This window comes from Narcine bancroftii, chromosome 1 (assembly GCF_036971445.1).
Source record: "Narcine bancroftii isolate sNarBan1 chromosome 1, sNarBan1.hap1, whole genome shotgun sequence".
Classification (NCBI taxonomy): Eukaryota; Metazoa; Chordata; class Chondrichthyes; order Torpediniformes; family Narcinidae; genus Narcine; species Narcine bancroftii.
Window position 1 is genome coordinate 119,540,433 of NC_091469.1, and position 25,786 is coordinate 119,566,218.

Genomic DNA, 25,786 nt, shown 5'->3' on the forward strand with positions numbered 1-25,786 from the left:
GTGGTTTACCAGATTTCCCCCCCCCCCCACCTTGTTTTTTTTTTATATAAAGAGTCCAGCAGGGTGAAGTGGTGATGATACAGTCGCTAGCATTGGGCTGGTGGGTATGCGGCGACGAGTCTGATGTGTCCTCAGTTGGGGATGAGTTAATGTGTCTTGGTCCTAATACCTTGTGGGTGGGTAAGGGTAAGGGGGTATGGAGTGATCAGGATCCTTGAGGGCATCAAAACACTAACTGAGACAGTGTCCTCATGCCCATCAGGGTATGCAATGAAGGCATATTGGGAGATGGCGTGGAGGAGGTGGACCCTTTTGATCAGAGGGTCGGATTTAAGGCTCCTCACATGCTTCCAGAGTAGGACTGGCCCTGGAGATGTCAGCCACGCCGACAGCGTTGTCCCAGTCTCAGATTTCCCGGGAAAGGAAAACATAAATTCATGTGGTATGGCATTCATTGCAGTACATAGGAGAGATCTGAATGAGAGAAGCACCTCTGGGAGGACATCTTGACAGCAGGAGACTGGAAGGCCCCAAGACCAGTGGTTCTGAATCTTTTTTCTTTCCATTCACATACCACTTTAAGTAATCTCTGTGCTATAGGTACTCTGTGATTAGGAAAGTAAAAGTTTGAAAATCATTGATTTAATTGTACCTAATTGACTCGTTATATGCACGGTTTCATAACTCCAAAGGAATTGGGCCAATAACAATTTTTCTCAAGCAAAATATTTCAGTAACAATTGGGTCTAGAGCAGTGATTCTCAACCTTCCCTTCTCACTCACATATCCCCTTAAGCAATCCCTTACCAATCACAGAGCACCAATGGCATAGGGATTACTTTCAGTGGGATATGAGTGGAAAGAAAAAGAACCAATGGCCTAGACCACTGGGCTAGGAGGATGGCCTTTCAGACTGTGGCATTCTCCCTTTCCACTTGTCCGTTATCCTGGGGGTTCTAGCTGCTGGTCCTACTCATAGAAAAGCCTCTGGCCAGCAGGTACTGGTGCAGCTCATCACTCATGAAAGAGGACCCCTGGACACTATGAATATAGCTGAGAAGCTGAATAGAGTTAAGAGACTCTGCAGGCCCTTGATGACTGTGGCAGCTGTCATGTCAGAGCAGGGGATGACAAACGGAAAATGGAAGCACTCGTCAATAACATTGAGGAAGTTACAAATTGTGGTCCGTGGAGGGCAGAGGTCCTTTGAAGTTGACACACAGGTATTCAAAGGGGCGGTTGGCCTTCATCAACTGTGCTCTTTCTGGCTGGTAGAAGTGTGGTTTGTACTCTGTGCAGACCTGGCAGCTTTTGGTCATTAACCTGATCTCTTCAATGGAAGATGGCAGGTTATGTGCTTTGATGAAGTGGGAGAACCTGGTAACTCCGGGGTGGCAGAGTTCATTGTGAAGGGCTTGTAAGTGGTCAATCTGTGCACTGGCACAGGTCCCGCAAGATAGGGCATCTGAAAGCTCATTGTACTTGTAGGCGGACAGTTCGATTCTTCACCTCAATATCTTGTCGTTCTTGATTTTTACCTCACTGCTAATCATTGAACATGATCTCAACAGCCCATTGGTCAGGTAGCAGGATGAATTATTTACCAGCAAGGTAGTGTCTCCAGTGCTGCACTACCTCAACAATAGCTTGGGCCCCCTTCAAGACAGAGGAGTGTTGAATTTTAGAGCCCTGGAGGGAAAAGAAAGCAATAGGTTTGTGCACCTGGTTAAGGGCAGCAGCCAGACCAAAGTCTGATGCATCACTTTCCACCTGGAACAGGGTGGATTCATTCACCACATGCATTGTGGCCTTGGCAATATCTGCCTTGATGCGGCTGAAGGCTGCAAGGCCTCTGGCGTCAGAGGGAAAGAGGTGGATTTGTCGAGGGGGCAGGCCTTGTCTGCATTATTAGGGACCCATTGGGCATTGTAAGAGAAAAAGCCCAGGAACCATTTTAGGGCCTTAAGGCTGTGGGAAAGAGGAAGTTCAAGGAGTGGGCACATGCAGTCAGGGTCTGGACTGATGACTCCGTTCTCAACGATACAGCCAAGGATGGCAAGGCGGGTTATCCAAAATGCATACTTGGCCTTATTGTATGTGAGGTTGAGGAGTGTGACAGTTTTGAAGAATTTTTAAAGGTTGGCGTTATGGTCCTGCAGGTCGTGGCCACAGATGGTGACATTGTTGAGATATGGGAATGTGGCCTGCAACTCGTACTGATCTACCATGTGGTCCACCTCCCGTTGGAAGACTGAGACCATTGGTGACGCTGAAGGGGACCCGCAAGAAGTGGTAGAGATGGCCATCTGCCTCGAACACAGTATATTGGCAGTCCTCTGGGCAAATAGGGAGTTGATGATGTGTGGATTTCAGGTCAATGGTAGAAAAGACCTGATACTGTGTGATTTAGTTCTCCATATTGGATATACGGGGGAGAGGGTTGTGTGTACCTATTAATAGTCTGACTGTAGTCAATGACCATCCTGTTCTTCTCCCCATTCCTCACTACCACCACGTGCTCTCCAAGGACTGGTGCTGGGCTCAATGATCTCCTCATTAAGTAACCACTGCACCTTTGCCCGAATAAAGGCCCTGTCTCTAGCACTCTATCTCCTACCTTTTGTGGCAATGGGTTTGCAGTTGGGGATGAGAATGGTGGAGGAGTAATTTTGAGCTTGGAGAGTCTGCAGATCATGTGTGATGAGTGACAGGGATGCTGGCTGGGTGTGATGGGGGGAGTGCTGAAGGGTAGGTGGAGTGCAGTAGGTGATTCGAGAACTTCTGGTTAGAGACAATGAGGGGTGAATAGGGTGCATCCAACTCCATCGTCATGCTTTTAAGGTGACATTGAAAATCCAGTCCCAGTAGCACAGCAGCACAGAGCTGCGATATCACCAAAACTTTATAGTCTGTACCCCACATGGTCAGAGTAGCCATGGACATCTGCTGTATGTAACCTTGAGGCCAAGGAGACCTTTTGGTTTATTGAGCCATATTTCGAGGGAATATCGCTGCACCGTGTGGGGATGAATGAAGCTCTCTATGCTTCACTTTCAAATAGGCAACTCATCACATGGCCTTTTACCTAACTGTCCATCATTGACCTGGCGAGCTGATGCGGGTTGACCTGTTCGAGTGTGATGGAGGCCAGGGTCTGACCGTTGCTTATCATTTCACGTGCTGATTTGGAGGATGATGGTGCCCAAGATGATGGCCCCTACAGCCTATATGCAGTGCTGCTGAATTTCAAAGATGGGGCCCAAGATGGCAGTCCTCATGATTCGCACGTGGCGCTGCTAGTTCCCGGCGATGGTGGTATCCAAGATGGCAGCCCCATGATCTGTACTCGGCGCTGCCGGGAAGGGGTTTGGATCTGCACACCTTAGCAGAATGTTCCTTGTTCACGCAGCTGGAGCAGGTCATGTCTTCGCTGGGCATCGTTCCCTCAGGTGCGTCCCCAGCCCGCAAAAATAGTACTTTGGGTGCTCCCAGAGTACAATGGCCATGGTTGGGTTGCTGACTACACCTGGTGGTGGTGATTGAAGGTGTTCACGAGGTACTGCCGCCATGGTCAGATCGTTAGCGGGGCAAGGAGGTGGCGGTGCATCCCAAGATGGCAGCGCGCACATTGTCGGTTGAGTAGGCTTCCATATTATGGAGGGCCATTGCCAGCATACCTGCCATCTCAACTGCTCTCCACAGATTGAGCACCTCTTGCTCCAATAATTTTTAGCAGATGTAGTTTGACTTCATCCCTGCAACATAGGTATCCCTGATCAGGTCGTCCCTGTACTCTGTCACGGCCTTACATTAACAGGCCCTTCCGAGTGTTCACAGGTCCCAGAGGAACTCAGCGTTTGACTCCTCGGGTCACTGCTTTTGGGTCACCAGTAGATGCCTGGCGTAGACTTCATTAATCTTTCGTAGGTACTAGCCCTTTAGAATGTCCATGGCCGTTGATACGATGCAGAGTCTCTGATCATCAAGAACACCAGGGTTTTGACTTGGGAGAGCAGTACCTGTAATTTGTCGGTCTCTGACCGCAAGGTGGCTGAAGATGACTCGAAACATTGTAGCCAGAGTTCAAAGTTGGTAGATGCCTCAGGTAAATGAGGGTCAATTTCCAGTTTCTCTGACTTCAGGATCTGCTCCATTATAAAACTAAAGCTAATAAAATTGATGCACCATCAATAACTCCAAAAAATTGAAGTTGAACGAACTGATTGGCTATTATTAGCTTTAGACAAAAGCAGATCCATGCTGCTCGACTGTTCTTCACTGGAAAGGGGGCTGTGGAACATTCTGGAACCTGTGGGAGGAGCCACAGGCACAGTCGGCCAATAGGTGTGCCGAAATAGACAACCACACCAGTATTGTGGAGAAAGAAACAGTGAATCTATCAGGTTGTCGAACTTTCACAGAATGTTGGAAATTTTGAAAATATAAGATGTTTTAGGTTGCAGGGAAGTCAGGTGGGCTGCAGGTAAAAAGGCAATGCATTTTGCAGGGTGGAGACCAAGAATGAATGGCACAGATGGTGCTAAAATAGGAGGTCCTGTTTATCTCAGTTTGTCAAACACATTGGGAAACTCAGCAGGCCAGCAGCATCTGGAAGATAAAGAATGGTTGTCATTTGAGTCAAAACCCTTTATCAAGACATCAGTTAGTCTGTCCCGTGAAGATGGTCAAGAACACAGGAAAGGGGGTGAAATGCCAGAACTGTGTGTTTCAAAACACAGCAAATGCTGGAAATCTGTGGGAAAAAAAGAAAATACAGAAAAGATCTGGTAGGTCAGGTGGTAGTTGTGAAGGAGAACTGAGTCAATATGACAGGGTTTAGTCAAAAATGTTACAAACACCAGAACCATGTCCATTTTATTTTAGTTTTCTGATCTGATAATAAAATCCTGCTTTTATTATTCTTGATCTACTGGTGCTTTCATTATGCTTTTATTCTTGACAGGCAGCAGTTCGGCACCATTTCATCAACTGTGCAAGAGCTGGCTTCTTGAGAACCTTCAGATTGTTTTCTCCTTGCAGCACTTTGGATCCATGTTATACTTTCCTCTCTATGCCAGCAATGACTATTAATTGTATATTATATCCCGCAGAGCCCACCTCACTGACAAAAGGCAAAGGAGGAAAAACCCAACACCCAACCCCAACCAACCAATTTTCCCTTGCAACCGCTGCAATCATGTCTGCCTGTCCCGCATCGGACTGGTCAGCCACAAACGAGCCTGCAGCTGACGTGGACTTTTTACCCCCTCCATAAATCTTCGTCCGCGAAGTCAAGCCAAAGAAAGAAGATATCCAATTATATCAGTTTTCAGAAAACAACTTCTTGCTTTCAGAATATGACCAAGAGCTCATTTCTAGGAATGACACTTAATATACTATTATTTTGGATCATGCTTAACACTGAAATAATAGAATTTATCTAATACATTCTCACAGCACAATCGTTCCTGACAACGTACTGCACAAAGATTTCAGATAAGAAAAAAATGTCCTTTGTATAGCACCAGATCTCATAAAAATCAAATAAATTGCTATGGAAATTCTCTGCAGCTTTTATAATAAAGATGTAGACTTGAGTGATTGTCCAAATGGGTTTTTCACTGAAGTGATCCTGGGCCATCTAATAAAGCTTTGGATTGATAAAACAATGCAGTAAAACACAAAAGCCTGCAGACGCTGTAATTGTAGCAAAACCTGCTGGTGGAACTCAGCCGGTGTCAAGGTGTCCAAAGGAGGTAAAAGATATATTATTGGCGTTTCGGGCTTGAGCTCTTCTTCAAGGTCCTTGAAGAAAGGCTCAGGCCTGAAATGTCAGTAAATATATCCTTTTCTCCTATGGACGTTGCAAGATCGCTGAGTTCCTCAGCAATACTGTGTATTTTTACATAAAACAATGCAGACCATTTTTTGTTTCATTGAGAAATAGTATATTCGCTTTAACATCATGATGCTCAGAAAATGTTGATGATGTTCAGAAAATTTAGATGCTTAGAATGTCCAATTATTTTTTGAGCAGGGAGTGGTTTTGTTTCTTTCAATCTTTTTGCATGATGAGTTTAAAAATAATTATGTTTATAAAATGAACCACTCCTACAATTCAATGTAAAATCTCAGTGATATTTATACATCTTTAAAAAGGTCAGTGCAAGGGAAAACAAGAAGGTACCTGAAATTGATAATATGAACAGCATCTACACTGGAAAAATGAAGTTAGCAGGTTGATAGAATGATTTTCCATTGTTATACAGTGGCTCAAAGATCACAAAAAAACCAGACTGACATGCCATGTTCAATTGGCACTGCAATTAATTTAAAAAAATTTAGACATACAGCACATTCGGCCTATGAGAGCGTGCCACCCAATTAACCTACACCCCCGGTTCGTTTTGAAGAATTCCAAAGAAATATCATGTGAAAAATTTTTGAGTGGTATTAACACTTAAATCCAATCTTTTTTTCAATTTTATTTGGTCAAAACAAAATAAACATAACAAACAAAATAACTAAATAGTATTTTTGAATTTCTTTCAAGTCAGAGGAAGTTTCCCAGAATTCATTGTGAATGAGCAACACACAAAAGGCTGGAGGATTTCAGTGGGTCAGGCAATATCCATGGAAAGGGGTAGATGGTCATCATTTTGGGCCAAAAAGCCTTCATCGGGACTGAGAGGTGGGAGGGGAGAAGGCAGAATAAAAAGTGGGGTGATGTGGGGAGCATGAATGCCAGTTAATAGGTGAGTGCAGGTGGGAGGGAGAAGAAGCTGTGAATGACAAGTTCAGGCTGGACTGAGAAATGTCAAATTGCAACTCAGGATGGCGTAGATTGGCCATTTGCAAGTGCCATTTAAACTGTTTGCACAGAAAGGCTAATTTCATCCTCATCAAAAATAAGAACCTTTAAAATGTCAGTCTATTAAACCATAAAAAATATTTTAAAAATTATAATTGTATTTCTTGTTTTTCTTTTAGTTCAGTCTTTTTATATTTTTGTTGGATGTGGGCAGTGATGTTAAAGCCAGTGTTTATTGCTTTACCTTAATTGCCCTGAAGAAGATGAATATGAGGTACAGTTATTCCCACAGAGGTGATGAGTGAGAACTCCAGGATTTAAATGTAGGAATGATATTAACATTGCGCATTGCTATGTGATTTTTTTTATTAAAAAAAGCTGGATATCTGAAATGAAAGCAGAAAATTGTCTTTTTTTTTAATTTCAGAATGGTGTGTGACCTGTGACCTAGACACAAGGGCAATCTGTAACCAGAAATGCCCAGTGAATTTCCTCAGTGATGTTTCTTGTCTCCAAAATCATTCCTGTTCTCTCTACTTTAGAAATATCTGGAGATTTTTTTGATAATATAATCTTTTAGATCATTGGCATATAAATGAGAAGTGAATTAAGATGGGATCACTGAACTAATCAAGACAAACTCACTGGATAGCAAAGATATGTCTTCCTAAGTTTTCGATGGTGGGGTAGCAAGAAAAGAGCAGGTGGGCAACACATCTAACTCTGTCTTCAGAAATGGATCAAGCTACAACTCAATGACTCATAGCAAAAATATTAGAAATTTTCCTCTTACTGAGAGAGAGTATAAGTATTTTTTAAAATCAGCTTATCTTATCACTCTTACTGAATTCTTCAAAGTAATTCTTTAAATACAGTACAACTCCGATTATTTGAAATGGTGGATAAACGTTTTTTTTTAGAATAACTGGTCTTATTTTAAAAACAGCCCAGAAATAACAGCAAATCACTTGTAACAGTATTTAAATAACAAAACAACGAGAAGGCTTGTTAAGCATTAAAATAATGTTTAATTCTCACCAAAAAAATGCTGACTGCCACTGATCACTGACACCTCCCTACTGAGGCCCCGCTTATGCCGGGAGCCCGATGTCCCCACTCCTGTTAGGAGGCCACTCTCCTTGATGATGCTGGGACAAGGCATTCTTCCGACTACTAGTGGCTGGAAGACGGTGGGATGCAATTTGAGAGGGAGAGTTGGAGAGAAAAGTCAAAAGGGAAAGGTAAAGAAGTAATGGAATGAGAGAAGAAGGGAGTAACCTGAAACGAGGACAATTGTTCTAATTTCATGTTGAGTGAATATTTTTTCAACCTGGGAGGTCAGTTCAGCTCCAAAAACAAATTTGGAAAAATTAGGATTTTTGATTTGTTTCAGATATCCTCATTATTCCAAAATTGTGACATTTTTTCAGATAAATAAGGATTTCGGAGAATCCGATTTCTGATAATTGTAGTTTTGTAAAATATAATGTAAAGGCTAGCTTATTGGTATGAATGGAAGATGGTATGGATGGATACCAGCTACCATTACATCAGTCTTCTACAGGAGCTCTATCAAGAGCCTCCTGGCCAGCTTCATCACAGTGTGGTAGGGTTCCTGTGGAGAAATGGATTGCAGCTCAATCCACAGGACCATAAGAGGGCAAAGAGGATCACTGGAGTCTCCCTCTCCCATTCAACATGATCTAACAGGAGCATTGTCTGAAGAGGGCACACAAAATCATTGAGGACACTTCCACCTCACACACAGGATCTTTCAGCTACTCCCATTGGGAAAGAGATACAGGAGTATCCGAGCCAGAACCACCACGATGAGGAAGATGAGGTGCAGCTTCTTCCCATAGGCAGTTAGAATACTGAATGACCAAAGGAACTGCTCACACTAATCATCCGAGACTCTCATATTTATGAAACAATATTTATTTATATATTTGGATATACCAATAGTTGTCCTGCATGTGTATTGTTCGTAGTTGTCCTGCATGTGTATTGTTCGTCTGTATGCATGTGTGTTATGTCTGGTTGGTGTCTAGTGTTTTACACCAAGGACCAGAGAACGCTATTTTGTGGAGTTGTGCTTGTGCAATCAATTTACAATAAACTTGACTTTGAAGATTGGCTGGCTTTAGGAAACAGTGAGTAGTCATAAGGATAAAGTAGGCCTTTCACTACTTGGCAAGATGCAACTTGATGTGCCACAGGGTGTGGATCTGGGACCTTGGAGTTTATCTTATTTATGGAAGGATGTTAATGCGTTGGAAGCAGTTCAGAGATGGTTTACTCAACTGAAAGGACGGTTTGTCTCATGAGGAAAAATTGAAAAAGCTGGGCTTATGCCCATTGAAGTCTGGAAGATTGAGAGAGGTCATGATTGAAACATTTAAGACCAGGGAAGATTTTGACAGGGTAGCGTCGAAAGGATGTTGTCTCTTGTAGGTGAATCTAGAACAAGGGGCCATTGTTTTACAATAATGAGTTACCTTTTTAACATGAAACAGTAAACCACAGGAACAGGCCCTTTGGCCCACAATGTCTGCACCAAATATGAAGCCAGATTAAACAAAATCTCTTCTGCCTGCATGTGATCCCTATCTTTCCACTCCCTGCATAGCCTCTTAACACTAGTATGGAGTCTGTTTCCACCTCTCTCCTTGAAGCCCATTCCAGACACCAACCATTCTCCAAATAAACACACTGCACATCTACTTTAAGGTCCCCCTCTACTGCCCCATCTTAAATGCTTATCCTTTAAGAGAGAGTTTAGCCTTTTTTTCCCAATCACACAGAACTCTCTTTCTCAAAGTGTGAGGCACTTGAGTGCTTGTTGGGTTGTTCAAAATAACATACTACATGTTATAAAAAGTAACAAGATGCTAAGCAGTGAAGTTGGGTCAGTGTTCTGAAAGGTAAAGACAAAATAGTTTGAAGGGTGTATTTAACCAATAATGCCTTTGAATATTGACAATATTTATTGGACAGAGGTTAGCATGGTGGAAAACTATCTTGGAGCATGCAAGCACGTGGACCATGATCTTGTTGATTGGCAGAGCAAGTATAGAGGGGTGCACGGCACAATTCAGCTTCTAACATATATATGTGTGTGTGTGTCTATCTCTCTCTCTCTCTCTCTCTCTCTCTATCTATCTCTATCTATATATATTTATTTATATACATATATATTTACATTATCTATATATATATTTTTTTTAAAATTTATTTATCTTTACATATATATAAAACATGTTCATGCATACTATCCAAATAAGATACTCATGACAGTAGTAAATGAACTTGAGTGCTTGTTGGGTTGTTCAAAATAACATACTACATGTTATAAAAAGTAACAAGATGCTAAGCAGTGAAGTTGGGTCAGTGTTCTGAAAGGTAAAGACAAAATAGTTTGAAGGGTGTATTTAACCAATAATGCTGAGTAAATGTATTAATAGTATTTTCACCGGGTTATTGTTTATAAAGGAAGTGTATGTCATATGACAACTTTTAAATAAACTTTATTTACTAAACATGTGGAACAATTATTGTGCAAATCCAACTGTGGACAGAGAAAAAGGATGTTTTTAATTTTGATGAAAGAAATATAACATTTATCTTTTTTTCTTTAATTGTTAATAGCTTCATATGATCCATCCAACTATATAAGAGAAAAGATTTGCAAGAAAGCAGACGATGCTGATAAAGGCAGCAGTTCTTCCAGTCACGTGTTGCTGGAACACCAGAATTTGATTTTCCATTCAGGTGAGTTACTCACAAAAGTAGGGAGGGTGGGGGTGGCTCGGTTGGTCAAAATGTGAAATCAAATCCTTGGAGAGAGGAGACATTGGATTAGAAAATATGGAAACCCTCTGGGTTAAGTTAAAAACTGCAAGGGGTTATATACAGGCCTAAGGGGTGGCATACAAATTACTGAGGGAGATAACAAAAGGCATGCAAAAAGGCAGTTCGAATAGTCATAGGTGATTTCAATATGCTGGTCAATTGGGCAAACCAAGATGGTGCTACATCTAAAGAGAAGGAATTTAGAATGCTTGCAGGGTGACTTTTTAGAGCAGCTTGTAGTCGGGAAAAGCTCATTTTGTTTTGGGTGTTGCATTGAACCAGATTTGATAAGGAAACTTAAGGAGGCGGCACTCATCATGTAATCTAGATTCAGAATTTCTTGTCATGAAATTTGTGTTTTCTTTGTGGCAGCGTTACAAAGCAAATGTTAATAGAAATTACGATACATTTAAAAATAAATAAATTAGTGCAAAATAAGGCTTCCTCATTGCCGTCTGTGATTCTGCCAACAACTATAGTATCATATGCATATTTGTAGACAGCATTTGAATTGTGTCTGGCTATACAGTCATTGATGTAGAGCATAGATTCTCAAGGCCCTACTAGTGGTGCATGGGAATATTTTGGTGGAGTTGGTTTGAAAAAAATAAACTCATTGCGTTGGTGTGAAAGATGTGACTTTGGAACACTGTGAGCACAAGACAATTGTAACTTCCAAGTAAAATAAGTTTTTAAAATTTTTCATAACGTGTTTTTGCTCATCTGATGTTTCTCTGTTGTTTCTCCATTGTTTCTCTTATTTTAACTGTTATTATCCTTGGTTAACATTATAATTATATTTTTTATGACCGGTCTTATTATCATCCATTCCAAATGATCTTGTGGGTGACAAAAATTCCAAATTATCTCATAATTTCTCTGACCATACCCCTTTACTTTTTCAGTTCAACACTGAATGAGACCTGTATCTTTATGCACTAGCATATGGGAGGGTGGGAGTGGGGGTGGGGTCCGCCAAAATCAGAAAAAATTAGGGACCCCAAAAAATAAAGCACGAGGCTAGCGCAGTTTTGATTCATACTCTTCCTTTGATTCGATCATTACTTTTATTACATTTTGCAATTCTAAAAAAATAATAAAATATTAATTAATCTGTTTCAGGGAGCTTGCATTGTTGTATATTCAAAATGAGCAGACCAAGCAAGAAAAAGGTTCGTCAATATTCAGTGAAGGTCTTGAAGCTTGGATTTAAACCTGCTGTACACGATGAACGGGCACCATTTTGTCGGTTACACCAACAGACTTTGACAAATGAATCAATTAAATCAGATTGTCTTGAAGCTCATTTTAGGGTAAAACATCCTAACCACGTCAATTTGAAATTGGAATAGTTTAAAATCACTGAAAGAGAAATTTGAAAATAGATAAAAATCATTTCATTATTCGGTGCACAAACTACAGTCCTGAATTGTACCCTTGAAATTTCTCTGCTGATCGCAAAACATGAGAAGAATCATACGATTGGGGAGGAACTGATTAAACCCGCAATATCATTGTTTCTCAAAACAGTTCTGCAAAAGGATGGCAAAGATGTCTGAGCAATGCCATTGAGTAATGGTACCGTCTGCAACAGAATAGATGACATGGGTCAAGATGTTGAAAAACAGCTTATTGAGAAGTTGAAATCACAAAAGTTTTCAATGAATCTACCTTACAGGACAGTGAGGCTCTGTTATTGGCATATATTGATCAGGAAGTGTTTCAAGAAGAGATGCTGTTTTGTGAATCATTAGGAACAACCACTGGAGTGTGGCTCCGAATCATGGGTCCTTTACCGGCACCACCTACGGCTCCTAGAACGCTTCCACCAGCGTTGTCTCCGCTCCATCCTCAACATCCATTGGAGCGCTTACATCCCTAACGTCGAAGTACTCGAGATGGCAGAGGTCGACAGCATCGAGTCCACGCTGCTGAAGATCCAGCTGCGCTGGATGGGTCACGTCTCCAGAATGGAGGACCATCGCCTTCCCAAGATCGTGTTATATGGCGAGCTCTCCACTGGCCACCGTGACAGAGGTGCACCAAAGAAAAGGTACAAGGACTGCCTAAAGAAATCTCTTGGTGCCTGCCACATTGACCACTGCCAGTGGGCTGATATCGCCTCAAACCGTGCATCTTGGCGCCTCACAGTTCGGCGGGCAGCAACCTCCTTTGAAGAAGACCGCAAAGCCCACCTCACTGACAAAAGGCAAAGGAGGAAAAACCCAACACCCAACCCCAACCAACCAATTTTCCCCTGCAACCGCTGCAATCGTGTCTGCCTGTCCCGCATCGGACTTGTCAGCCACAAACGAGCCTGCAGCTGACGTGGACTTTTTACCCCCTCCAAAATCTTCGTCCGCGAAGCCAAGCCAAAGAAGAAGAAAAAAAAGAAGGAACAACCACTACTGCAGTTGATATCTACAGCAAACTCAAAAATTCTTTGGATGAAAATGAAGTACCAAAAGGAAACATTGTATCTTGTGCTGCAGATGGGTAAAAAAAAAACTATGTTTAAAATTAATAAAGGATGAAAATCCAAACATGTTGGTTGTGCATTGTGTTATCGACTGAGATCACTTAGTTTCCAATAAAGTTTCCCATTCTAGACTAGATACTGCAATCTGTGATCAAGTGCATCAATGCCATCTAAGCTAAAGCCAAATGTGAACGTCAGTTTTGTGTCGATAAAATTGCAGAACATGAATGATTATTGCTTCACCCTGAAGTAAGGTGGTTGTCAAAGGGAATCTGCTCCAAAAGGTTTATGGAACAGTTTGATTTCCTTAGTGAGATTTTGAAGGACAAACCTGAAATGAAGCTCTTGCTAACAACAGACGGGAAAGCTTGTGCGAGTTACTTGACGGACATTTTTGAGAAACCAAGCACATTGAACAAGCATCTCCAAGTAGCAAATATGATGCTTGTTGATGCAAAAACAAAGATATTTGGATTCATGACACTTCTAGAATTATACCAAAGGAATATTTCTGCAAGAAATTTCAGTCAATTCTATTGGTTGAATAAATGTGAGGTAACTAATGCTGGTTACCAACTTCAACTATAGATTTTGTGATTTAAAGGCAATGGATTTTCCCTCTTGGTTAACTCAGCCATTGATGGTGGAATTATCTGAAGTTCCAGTGCAATACCAAGAGGAGTTAACTGAGTTGCACATGATGAATCTGTGAAAACTCTGTTCAAAGTGAAATGAACCATGATGTGGCTGTCTAATGAGATAAAAAAATACCCAAACTTGACTACTATAGCAAAGGAACTATTGATACATTTTCTATTGTCTTATTTAGTAGAATGTGGCTTCAGTGCTGTTAGTAATTTGCTACAAGCTAAAAGAAACCGACAGGAAATTACAAAACGTGGCGATAAAAGGTTGAAACTAACAAAATTAGTCCCTCGAATCAAAAAAAATCTGCAGCCAGTGTCAGGGGCAAGAAGTGACAACAATGTTGAATGTGTGTTTGAGATGATTGACATATTGAGGTAATTGTTGAATATGAAATATGTGTTCCATTGTATTCTCAACCTTAATTGCATTGAAATACACTTGCAGTAAATGATTTAATTAAAACTTCTTTTGAATATATAGCTTTTTTCCACTAATGGTGGGGTGTACGGTGTTTTTTTTTAATTAAAGAGGGGCCAAGGACAAAAAAAGTTGAGAACCACTGGCGTAGAGTGAGTAGAGCAGTGGGCTGAGCACACATCCTGAGGTGCTACTGTTTTGATTGTCAGTGAGGAGGAGACGTTGCTTCCGATTCATACTAACTGTGGCCTTTTGATAGGGAAGTCAAGGATCTAGTTGTAGAGTGAGGTGCAGAGGCCCAGGTTTTAGAGCTTGTTTACCAACACTGAGGGTGTTGAAAATTGAGTTGTAGTCAATGAAGAGTAGCCTGATATGTGTGATCCAGAGCTGAGTGGAGAGCCAGTGACATTGCATTTGCTGTGGAGCAATTGTGATTATAGGCAAATTACAGTGGGTCAGATCTAAACTTAGTTATGAAATCATCCATCCTTCCCTCCTCCCCTTGCTCTCTGCTGTGAAAATCACCTGGCCATCGCTCCTCCACTTGCTTGCTGCTGTGAAAAAAATCACAGCCAACCCTCCTTCCCTTGCTACTGTGAAAACTACCCCTATCTTCCCTTCATAGCTCCCTCTTCCCAACCCCTATCCCTCAGACCTTCTCATCTTCTCCCTCTCTAATTACCCCTACCCTTCTCCTCCCTCTGACCTCCTCTTCCCCCTACCTCCCTCCTCTGACCTCCCCAACCCTCCTCCTCCATTCTTTGACCTTTCCAACCCTCCACCTCCTCCCGTATCTTCCTTCTCTACCCTCTGTCATCCCTAACACTCCACCTCCTCCCAACATCCTCCACAAAACCGATTCCCACTCTGACCCATGCTTGGTCTTTACCATCCCCTCTGACCTTCCCCCTCTAAAACAGAATGCTCAGTCTTCAACAGACGCCTTCCTTCTTCCCCCTCCGTCCACAACCTTAATGAGTTCCGTACAAGTCATGATGCCAAACATTTCTTCTATCGCCTCTGCCTCTGGGCCTACTTCCACAACCGTGACTCTCCATCCTCCCCCCTCCAAGATCTCTTCTATCACTTTAAACCTTCTTCCTCTTCTTGAACACCTCATCCTGGCTAGCTGCCACTCTAGATCTTTTTATTTCCAACTGCAGCAGAGATATCAACCTTCTCAACTTTGCCACCCCCTTCTCTTATTCTAATCTTACTTCCTCCAAACGCTTTGCCCTCCACTCTCTCCTCAACAATCCCATCCTCACCATCAAATCCGCAAACAAAGGTGGTGCTGTTGTGGCCCGCTGCACTGACCCCTACCTTGGTAAGGCCAGATGACAACTCTCAGACACCTTCTCCTATTTGCACCTCTTCAAGCCACCATCTCCAACGCCAACTCCAACCTCATCACCTCCCTCCCATGTCGGCCAACCTCATTGTCTCCCATCCCTGCACTGCTCTTTTCTACCTTTTACCCAAGATACACAATTCAAAACATTCGGGAAGACCCATTGTTTCCACTTGCTCTTGCCCCACCTAACTAGTTTCATCTTACCTTGACTGTATATTTTCTCCCCGGTCCAAACCCTCCCCACCTACATCCACAATACCTCACATGCCCTCCATCTCTTCAATGACTTCAGATTCCTCAAACTGGACCACTTCTTCTTCATGATGGATGTCCAATCCCTTTATACCTCCATCCCCCATTCAGAAGGTCTTAAAGCACCACATTTCTAAACCAGAGACCCAACCAGTCACTCTCTACCACAGTGGTTCTCAACCTTTTTTGCCCTAAGCCCCTCTTTAATTTTTCAAAAAAATGTACATCCCACCATTAGCGGAAAAAAGCTATATATTCAAAACAAGTTTGAATTAAATAATTTACTGCAAACAGGTCTCGCTGAATTTCTCAGTGAAGTGATAACAAGATCACTGCAATTATTGCTTGACTTTCAGAAGTTCTTATTCCAAAATACTTTCTCTAACACAGGGGTTCCCAACCTTTTTGTTCCTCTGTACCCCTTGGGCATTTTTATAGGTTCCCATGTACCCCTAAAATTTAAGGATTAAAAAAAACAAGACATCATTCCCTGAAGAGGGTGGACAAAATCAGTGAACCGGTGCGGACTCGAAAGGCCAACATGGTCTGTTTCCGCTCCGTAAATGGTTATATGGTTATAAGTGTATTTCAATGCAATTAAAGTCAGGAATACACTGGAACACATATTTCATATTCAACTACTACTTCAATATGTCAACCATCTCAAACACACATTCAACAATTGTGGTTGCTTCAGTGAGAACCTTGCCCCTGACACTGGCAGCAGATTATTTTTTGATTCGAAAGACTAATTTTTAGTTTCAACCTTAAATATCTATGTTTTGTAATTTCTAGTCGGTTCTCTTAGCTTGTAGCAAATCACTAACAGCACTGAAGCCACATTCTACTGTTATGAGCCCAGAGGACTCCAAAACCAAGGAGCAATAGAAATTCACCAAGACGATGGTTAATTAAACAAAAGTTGCTTTTAATTTTCTTTAAACATAAAAACAGGATCAAACTTTAACATTCTTAGTATTAACTTAACTTAACCCCCTTCTAATTCTTAACAGATGTGTATGTAATGTGTATATGTTCAGGAAAGTTCTTTGATTCACAGTCCAATCTCACTTCTCACTCCTCCAAGTTCACCAGTGTTGGGCAATTCTTTTACTGTGCACAGAATTTAACATTTATAAATTTCTACCAGAGTCTTTGGCTTTGGCTTGACTTTGTGGACGAAGATTTATGGAGGGGTATATCCACGTCTGCTGCAGGCTCGTTGGTGACTGACAAGTCCGATGGGGGACAGGCAGGCACGGTTGAAGCGGTTGCAAGGGAAAATTGGTTGGTTGGGGTTGGGTGTTGGGTTTTTCCTCCTTTGCCTTTTGTCAGTGAGGTGGGCTCTGCGGTCTTCTTCAAAGGAGGTTGCAGCCCGCCGACTTGTGAGGCAGCAAGATGCACGGTTGGAGGCGATATCAGCCCACTGGTGGTGGTCAATGTGGCAGGCACCAAGAGATTTCTTTAAGCAGTCCTTGTACCTCTTCTTTGGTGCACCTCTGTCTCGGTGGCCATTGGAGAGCTCGCCATATAACTTGATCTTGGGAAGGCGATGGTCCTCCATTCTGGAGACGTGACCCACCCAGCACAGTTGGGTCTTCAGCAGCGTGGATTCGATGCTTGCAGATTCTACCAGAGTCTAGTGAAAAGGCAAATAGCTACTGCTCAGAGAGAGATTTGTTGCTCGTTGGACAACACAAACTTTTATTTCCCATGATCAGTGTCTTGCCGAAGAAATTGGCCCCATCATGGGTTTTCTAAATGATAATCTCTTCTTCCAGGTCGTCACAAAGTTTCTCTTATTTCAGGAGAAACATTCTAGCCAGCCATTTCCTCTTGTAAGGACTACAAGGGTTTTTCAACAGGCTGAACTCAGAATTCACAACCCGTCTTCAAAATGAGATTTCAGACAAGCTTCCAAAAGCCACTGCAGAAGTCAGTTCTCCCTTTCCCTTTTTAAGAGAAGAATCCTGTTTGATCTTTTTTTTCTCTCTCTCTGCTTGCAAAATCACGTGACCCCGCTTAGAACAATAAACTGTAAGCAGACATTGCCGGCACCGGAATCAGTTTCTGCCTGAACATCTGTTGCTTTCAAAACAATAATCCTTTTACTCCACAGCATCAGTCCAATTAACACCTACATGTGAAGTCTCTATAGGCATTCTTCAAAGTTTCTGTAAAGTCTGTAAAGTCACTGTGGACATGAAGTCTCTCTTTCAGCAAAGCTCTTGCATTTCAAAGGAGATGTCTTTTGTGAAGTATTACTGTCTTTGTTTGTGGAAACCTACATTAACCCCCCCCCCCCATACTCTATCTCTTTTAAAGACATATTAACATATAATATAAAATATAATATACCTCGTCACAGTCATGAATCCAAATATCTTTGTTTTTGCATCATATTTGCTACTTGGAGTTGCTTGTTCAATGTACTTCGTTTCTCAAAAATGTCCATCAAGTAACTCACACACGTTTTCCCATCTGTTGTTAGTAAGTGCTTCATTTCAGGTTTGTCCTTCAAAAACTCACTAAGGAGATCAAACAGTTCCATAAACCTTTTGAAACAGATTCCCTTTGACAACCACCTTTATTTCAGGGTGAAGCAATAATCATTCATGTTCTGCATTTTTTATCAACACAACACTGATGTTCACATTTGACATTAGCTTTGATGGCATTGATATGCTTGATTACAGATTGCAGTATCTCGTATAGAACAGGGAAAACCTTATTGGAAACTAAGTGATCTCAGTCGATAACACAATGTACAACCAACATGTTTGGATTTTCATCCTTTATTAATTTTAAACAGTTTTTTTTTACCCTTCTGCAGCACAAGATACATTGTTTCCTTTTGGTACTTCATTTTCATCCAAAGAATTTTTGAGTTTGCTGTAGATATCAACTGCAGTCGTGGTTGTTCCTAATGATTCACAAAACAGCATCTCTTCTTGAAACCCTTCCTGATCAATATATGCCAATAACAGAGCCTCACTGTCCTGTAAGGTAGATTCCTCCAGTTGTATTGAAAACTTTTGTGATTTCAACTTCTCAATAAGCTGTTTTTCAACATCTTGACCCATGTCATCTATTCTGTTGCAGACAGTACTATTGTCTATTACTCCATGGCATTGAGTGGACATCTTTGTCATCCTTTTGCAGAACTGTTTTGAGAAACAATGATATTGCGGGTTTAATCAGTTCCTCCCCAATCATATGATTCTTCCCATGTTTTGCGATCAGCAGAGAAATTTCAAGGGTACAATTCAGGACTGTAGTTTGCGCACTGAATAATGAAGTGATTTTGATCTATTTTCAAACTTTTCTTTCAGTGATTTAAAATATTCCAATTTCAAATTGACATGGTTAGGGTGTTTTACCCTCAAATGAGCTTCAAGACAATCTGATTTAATTGATTCATTTGTCAAAGTCTGTTGACATAACAGACAAAAAGGTGCATGTTCATCGTGTACAGCAGGTTTAAACCCAAACTTCAAGACCTTCACTGAATATTGACGAAACTTTTGATTGCTTGGTCTGCTCATTTTGAATATAAAACAGTTCAAGCTCCCTGAAACAGATTAATTAATATTTTATTATTTGTTAGAATTGAAAATGTAATAAAAGTAATGAGCGAATCAAAGGAAGAATACTGAGCCTAAAAAAAAAATGAAAATGCTCTCGCGTGGTTTCTGACAGTTTTTCCTCGCAGAGTGTGAATCAAAACTGCACTAGCCTTGTGCTTTATTTTCTGGGGTCCCTATTTTTTTTCTGATTTTGGCATCCGTTCAGGCGAGTACCTGGGGCAGACCCCACCCCCACCCCCTCCCTCCCATATGCTAGTGCACAAAGATACATAAAGATACAGAACTCATTCACTGTTGAACTGAAAAAGTAAAGGGGTTATGGACGGAGACATGATGAGATCATTTGGAATTTTTGTCGCCAATGAGATCATTTGGAATGGATGATAATAAAATATATAATTGTAATGTTAACCAAGGATAACAACAGTTAAAATAAGAGCGAAACAGCACAGAAACATCAGAAGAGCAAAAGCACACGTTATGAAAATAAAAAAAAACAAAGTGATTTTACTTGGAAGTTACCACATTCATGTTGTACTGAGAGTGTTGCCAAGTCACATCTTTCACACCAACATAACAAGTTTATTTTTTCAAACCAACTTTTTAATTATTTCCCAAAATATTCCTATGCCCCACTAAAATATTGTTAAGCCCCATGCCCACACCCCACCTTGAGAACCTATGCTCTACCACCATCCTTCTCTATCTGACAGAACTTGTCCTCACTCTAAACAACTTCTTTAACTTGTGTCACTTCTTCCAAGTTAAAGGACCACATAGGTCCCAGCTATGCCTGCCTGTTTGTGTCTTTGAGAAGCCATCCATGCTACAAGCCTACACCAGCAAGACTCCTGAACTCCACCTTCGTTATATTGATGACTACCGTAAATATTTGTGTATAATGAGACCCTCCCCCCATTTTTGAGGGGAAAAAGGGAGAAAAATTTTACCGCTGTGTATAATACGACCCCCTCCCTTCTCCCGCCCAATTTGCGCTGCCGTCTCTGCCCCCTCGCCTGCCCAAGTTGCGCTGGCATCTCCTGTCCCCCTTGCCCTCTCGATTCACGCTGCCATCTCTCCTCCCTCGCCCACCCGAGACACGCTGCTGTCTCTCTTTGCCCTTGCCTGCCCAATATGTGCTACCATCACTCCCCCCTCGCCCATCCGAGTCGCGCTGCCACCTCTCCCTGCTCATTCGCCCGAGTCATGCTGGTGTCTCCCTCTCTGCTCATTCGCTCGAGTCGCACTGGCATCTCCCTCCCTGCTCATTCGCCCGAGTCGCACTGGCGTCTCCCTCCCACCTCACCTGCCTGATTTGCACTGGCTTCTCTCTCCCCCTTCTCCCGCCCAATTCGTGCTGCCGTCTCTCCCCGTCACCAGCCCGAGTTGCACTGGCATCTCTCTCCCTGCTTACCTGCCCGAGTCGCGCTGGCATCTCTCTTCCGCCTCGCCCGCCCGACTGGTGTTACCATCTCTCCCCCCTTGCCCCCCCCCCCGGTATTGCCATCTCTCCTCCCTCGCCCACCCGTCTACCACTTCGCCCATCTGATTTGCGTTGGCGTCTCTCCCACTTCGCCCGTCTGATTCGCGCTGGCGTCTCTCCCACTTCGCCCGTCTGATTCGCGCTGGCGTCTCTCCCACTTCGCCCGTCTGATTCGCGCAGGCGTCTCTCCCACTTCACCCGTCTGATTCGTGCTGGCGTCTCTCCCACCTCGCCCACCTGATTCGCGCTGGCATCTCTCTACCACTTCGCCCATCTGATTCGCGTTGGCGTCTCTCCCACTTCGCCCGTCTGATTCGCGCTGGCGTCTCTCCCACTTCGCCCGTCTGATTCACGCTGGTATCTCTCCCACTTCGCTCGTCTGATTCGCGTTGGCGTCTCTCCCACCTCGCCCATCTGATTCGTGCTGGCGTCTCTCCCACTTCGCCCGCCTGTTTCGCGCTGGCGCCTCTCCCACTTCCCCTGCCTGATTCGTGCTGCCATCTCTCTTCCCCCCCACCTTCCCGATTTGCGCTGCCATCTCTCCCCCCCCCTCACCCCTCGCCCTCCCGAGTCACGCTGGTGTCTTCCTCTCCCTTGCCTGCCCGAGTTGCGCTGGTGTCTCTCTACCCTCTTCGCCCGCCCGATTCGCGCTGCCACCTCTCCCCACCCCACCCCAATGTAGACAGCTGCTGATAATCTAACTTATTGTTAAACCTGGCAGAAAAAATTGTTAAAATAATAGCCTTGTGGATAATGAGACCCCCCCCCCCTCACCCTAGTTTGAGCTCGAATTTAGGTATAAAATTTTTCGCATTATACATGAATATTTATGGTACATCAAGGCAGACTCATGTACCATTGTAAACTTCATTCACTTCACACCCAACTTATACCCTGATCTCAAATTTATCTGGTTCATCTGTGACATCACTTTCCCCTTTCTAGTTCTCTGTCTCCATCTCAGGAGGCAAGCTTTCTACCAGCATATACTACAAACCCACTAGCTCCCACAACTACCTCGATTACACTTCCTCACACCTGTCCCCTGCAAGGATTCTATTACCTTCTCTTGATTTCCCTGCTCTGCTGCATCTGTTCCCAAGACAAGGTCTTCCAATCCAGATCTTCTGAAATGTCTGCCTTCTTCCAGAAATGTGCTTCACCTCCACCACCCGCATCTCCTCCATTTCCAACTCATCTGCCCAGTCCCCCCCCCCCTTGCCTTTTGATGCAACAAACACAGGATTTCCACTTGTCCTCTCCTACTGCCCCATCAGGCTCTGCAGCCAACACATTATCCTCTGGAATTTCTGGTACTTATCACAGGATCCCACTACCAGACACAAATTCCCCTCTCCACATTCTGTAGGGACCACTCCCTCTGTGACTCTCCCATGCACTCATCCTTCCCTACCAATCACCGCCCCCCCACCCTTTCTACCCCCCCCCAATTCCTTCCCTGTGGCCGAAGGAGGTGCCACACTTACAACCGCAGCTCCTCCCTCACCACAGTCTGGGGCCGAAACAGTGAGTAACACTTCATTTGTGTAACCATAGGATTGATTCACTACATCCAGTGCTCCCTGTGGCCTTTGCTACATTGGAGAGACTGGAAGCAGACTGGGAGATCACTTCACTGAGCAGATTCGCCCTGTCTGCACCAGAGACAGAAGACCTCTCAGTGGTCATCCATTTCAGTTCTGTGTCACACTCCCATACTCACATGTCTGACCATGGCCTTGTATACTCTCCCATCAAGACCACCCATAAATTGGAGGAACAACACCTGATTTTCCCTATGGGCACTCTCCAGCTGGATGGCATAAACATTGACTTTACCAGTTTTGGCTTACCTGCTCTCCTTACCACCCCCTGCCCCTTTCCCTTCCACCTGTCAGCTCTCCACCCCCTTCCCTCTCTATTGATCCAGCCATCCCTCCTCCCCTTGCTGCTGTGGCCACCCTCCATTCTTCACCAATTACCTCCTGCCTTTACAACCTTGGCTCCTCCTCCACCCTTTTATTCAGACACTTGCCAACATTTTTCCACACCTCGTTGAAGGGCTCAAGCCCGAAACATGGGTTATGTATTTTTATCTTTGCTGTATAAAGGGCATGGTTTTTCCTGCAGAGTTTCTCCAGCATTGTGTTTTTACTTTTCTTGGTTATGTGTTAATTCTGGCCATGAGCAACCTCACAAAGCCTTTCATCACAGAAGATGTGAGGACTACTGGGCGATAGTCATTGATGCAGCTCCCTCTGCTCTTCATGGGCACCAGTAAGATTGATGCCCTTTTGAAGCAGGAGGGAACCACTGATTGCAGCTGTGAGAGATTGAAAATGTCTGTGAACACTCCAGCTTGTTGGTTGGCACAGATTTTCAGTACCCTGCCAGGTATCAGGGCCTGACGCCTTGTGAAGATTCACCCTCTTGAAGGATGTTCTGACATTGGACTTAGAGACAGGTATCACAGGGTCATCAGCTTCAGTAAAAATTCTCTTAGGTACCATAGAGTTCTCCTTTTCAAAGCAAACATAAAATGTGTTCAGGTCATCAAGTAGTGAAGCAACACAGCCATTTATGGTTTTTGGCCTTGACTTGGAGGATGTAATGGCCTGTAATGCCTGCCATAGCTGGAAAGTAACTGACTCTATCTCTAGCTTCCCTAGGAATTGCCTCTTTGCTGTTGAGGTGGCCTTCCTCAAGTCATACCTGGACTTCCTGTAGAGATCTGGATCACTGACCTTAAACGCCAATGATCTCGCTCTCAGCAGGTTGCGATTCTTTTGATTCATCCAGGATACTCCTGGTATGTGTATGTGAGCACACACTCATCCACACAGAACTTGATGAAGTCAGTGACAGCTGTGGCATATCTAAGTTTGAGGATAAGTCCTTGAATATGGTCCAGCCAACCAATTCAAAGCAGTCCTGCAGGTGCTCCTCCACCTCTCGACCATACTTTCACCGTCTTCACCAATGGTGCTGTAGTTCTCAGTTTCTGCTTGTACGCTGGGAGTAAAAGTACATTTACCCTGCAGTTTGAGAGGGAGATGCATCTTTACACCAGTCGAATAAATGGTCTGCAGAGGTATATGAGAGAGAGAGGAGCTGGTCAAAGTTGATTGGAAGCAGACACAGCAGGGATAATGTAAAGCAGCAGTGGCTGGAGTTTCTGAGCTTAACCCAGAAGCTACAGGACAAATAAGGATGAGAAAGTGTTTTTAACTGGGGATGAGACAAAAGCGAAAGAGTGTGTGTATTATATAGAAAAAAATAGTGGGAATTAGTAGACTGAAACACTTTCAAAAGTGAAAAGAAGACAACTAAAAAAGCAATAAGGAAAGAAAAAATGAAATGTGAAGGTAATCTAGCCGGTAACAGTAGTGGATGTGAAAAATTTTAGCAGATATATAAAGTGCAAAAAAGAGGTGAGGGTGGACATTGCCCATTGAAGGGGTGCAGTGCTAATTTTTTAGGTACCTTAGTTCACCAAAAATGGCGACAAGGAGGTCTCGACAAGGAGGTCTGGCCTTTGTGGCTGCCATGTTGTATTTGGCATTCTATAACTGAGAGCAAATGGTAGGATGAGGAAGGAGGATGATCGCTCATGGAGAAACAGGTTCATTGTATGTCCAGAAGAACACTCCGGGGGGGAAAAATGGAGGCCACCCAGAGCGGCCTCATGAGGTGCCAGAACAGCTCCAATGAGGTGCTGGAGCGCCGCTCCCATGAGCTCCGGCAACTCTACCCCTGGCCCACTGGAAAACAATGCAGGGGAGATGGTAATGAACACTGAGTGTTTTGAGACAGTTTCGCTTGGAAGATGGCAGCAATGTGTTAGAAGCTTAAGAGTGTCAAGAAGTGGGTGTCATCACTAAGGAGAGCGTGCTAGGGAGGTTCAAATGTCTGAAGGTGGTTAAACAACCTCAACCAGATGGATTACACCCAGGGTTCTTAAAGAAGAGACTGTGGAGGAATTAGTAGTGATCTTTCAAGAATGTCTAGATTCTGGAGGACAGGAAAGCTGCAAATGCCACTTCACTGTATAAGAAGGTAGAAACGGAAATAACAGGAAATTATAGGCTGGTTAGCCTGACTTTGGTTTGAGAATCTATTTTTTAGGATGATATTTTGCAGTACTTGGAAGTACAAGGTAAAATAGGGCGAAGAACTTGAGAAGAAATAGTGCCTGACCAATCTTTTGATTTATTTGAAGAAATAACTGGAAGGACATTCAAGATTCATGATTCCTTTATTGTCATGTAATAAAACAGGTGTAAGATTACACAAAATTTGCTTTAGTCTGCCGTAAGCAGAAATTGCTGGGTGCCTCTTATAGAGAGAGAAAGAGGAGCAAAAGAAATCTTGTTTCCCCTCCCCAGAGTCATTGAGTATCCATGGATTCACCTCTAGTGCTCCTACAGCCTCCACAACCACACAGACTCCATTCCAAACCATCAAGAAGCCGAGTTCCAGATCTGAACCTCCTACACAATCAGGAAGCCTTCAGCATCTTCAGCACCCTCTCACATCCAGGTTCTGATACCCCTTCAACCAATCTCCAGTGGTCCGCAGCCTGGTGTGAGTCCATTGATCGCAGTCACCACCTACCCACAGTCTGCATGGGTTCCTCACCTCAAGTAGCCAACAGCCTGCCATCTTGTGTGTTCTTCAGTTACAGAGTCCCTCTCTGGTCCCAAGGGTGTCTCCTCTGCTTCTTCTCAAATGCATGGTCGTCTCCCCATTTTCTTCTTCCCTGGAGCCTGCAACCCCTCAAGGCTGCTGCCCAGACCCCACAGTCGCAGGATTTAAAAATAAACCTGTCGGCTCCTTTAACATGCTGTTTAAAGCCTGTTTGGAGCTGTCAGTAGTTGCACTAAGCGGTTGCACCCTGGGGAGG

General features: G+C 43.3%; 1 protein-coding gene and 1 long non-coding RNA gene across 12 annotated transcripts in view; one reads left to right on the plus strand and one right to left on the minus strand.

Moving 5' to 3' along the window:
• Nucleotides 1-25,786, plus strand: part of arhgef28a (Rho guanine nucleotide exchange factor (GEF) 28a) — a 378,379-nt gene that overhangs the window by 350,995 nt on the left and 1,598 nt on the right. For all 9 annotated transcript variants that reach the window (XM_069937151.1, XM_069937160.1, XM_069937184.1 and 6 more), the window contains one exon: nucleotides 10,460-10,582. In XM_069937151.1, coding sequence (XP_069793252.1) covers nucleotides 10,460-10,582 — 123 coding nt within the window. The remainder of the gene's footprint in view (nucleotides 1-10,459; nucleotides 10,583-25,786) is intronic.
• LOC138763307 (uncharacterized) overlaps nucleotides 1-25,786 on the minus strand; it is a 104,484-nt gene that overhangs the window by 71,449 nt on the left and 7,249 nt on the right. The gene's annotated exons all lie outside the window — the stretch shown is intronic.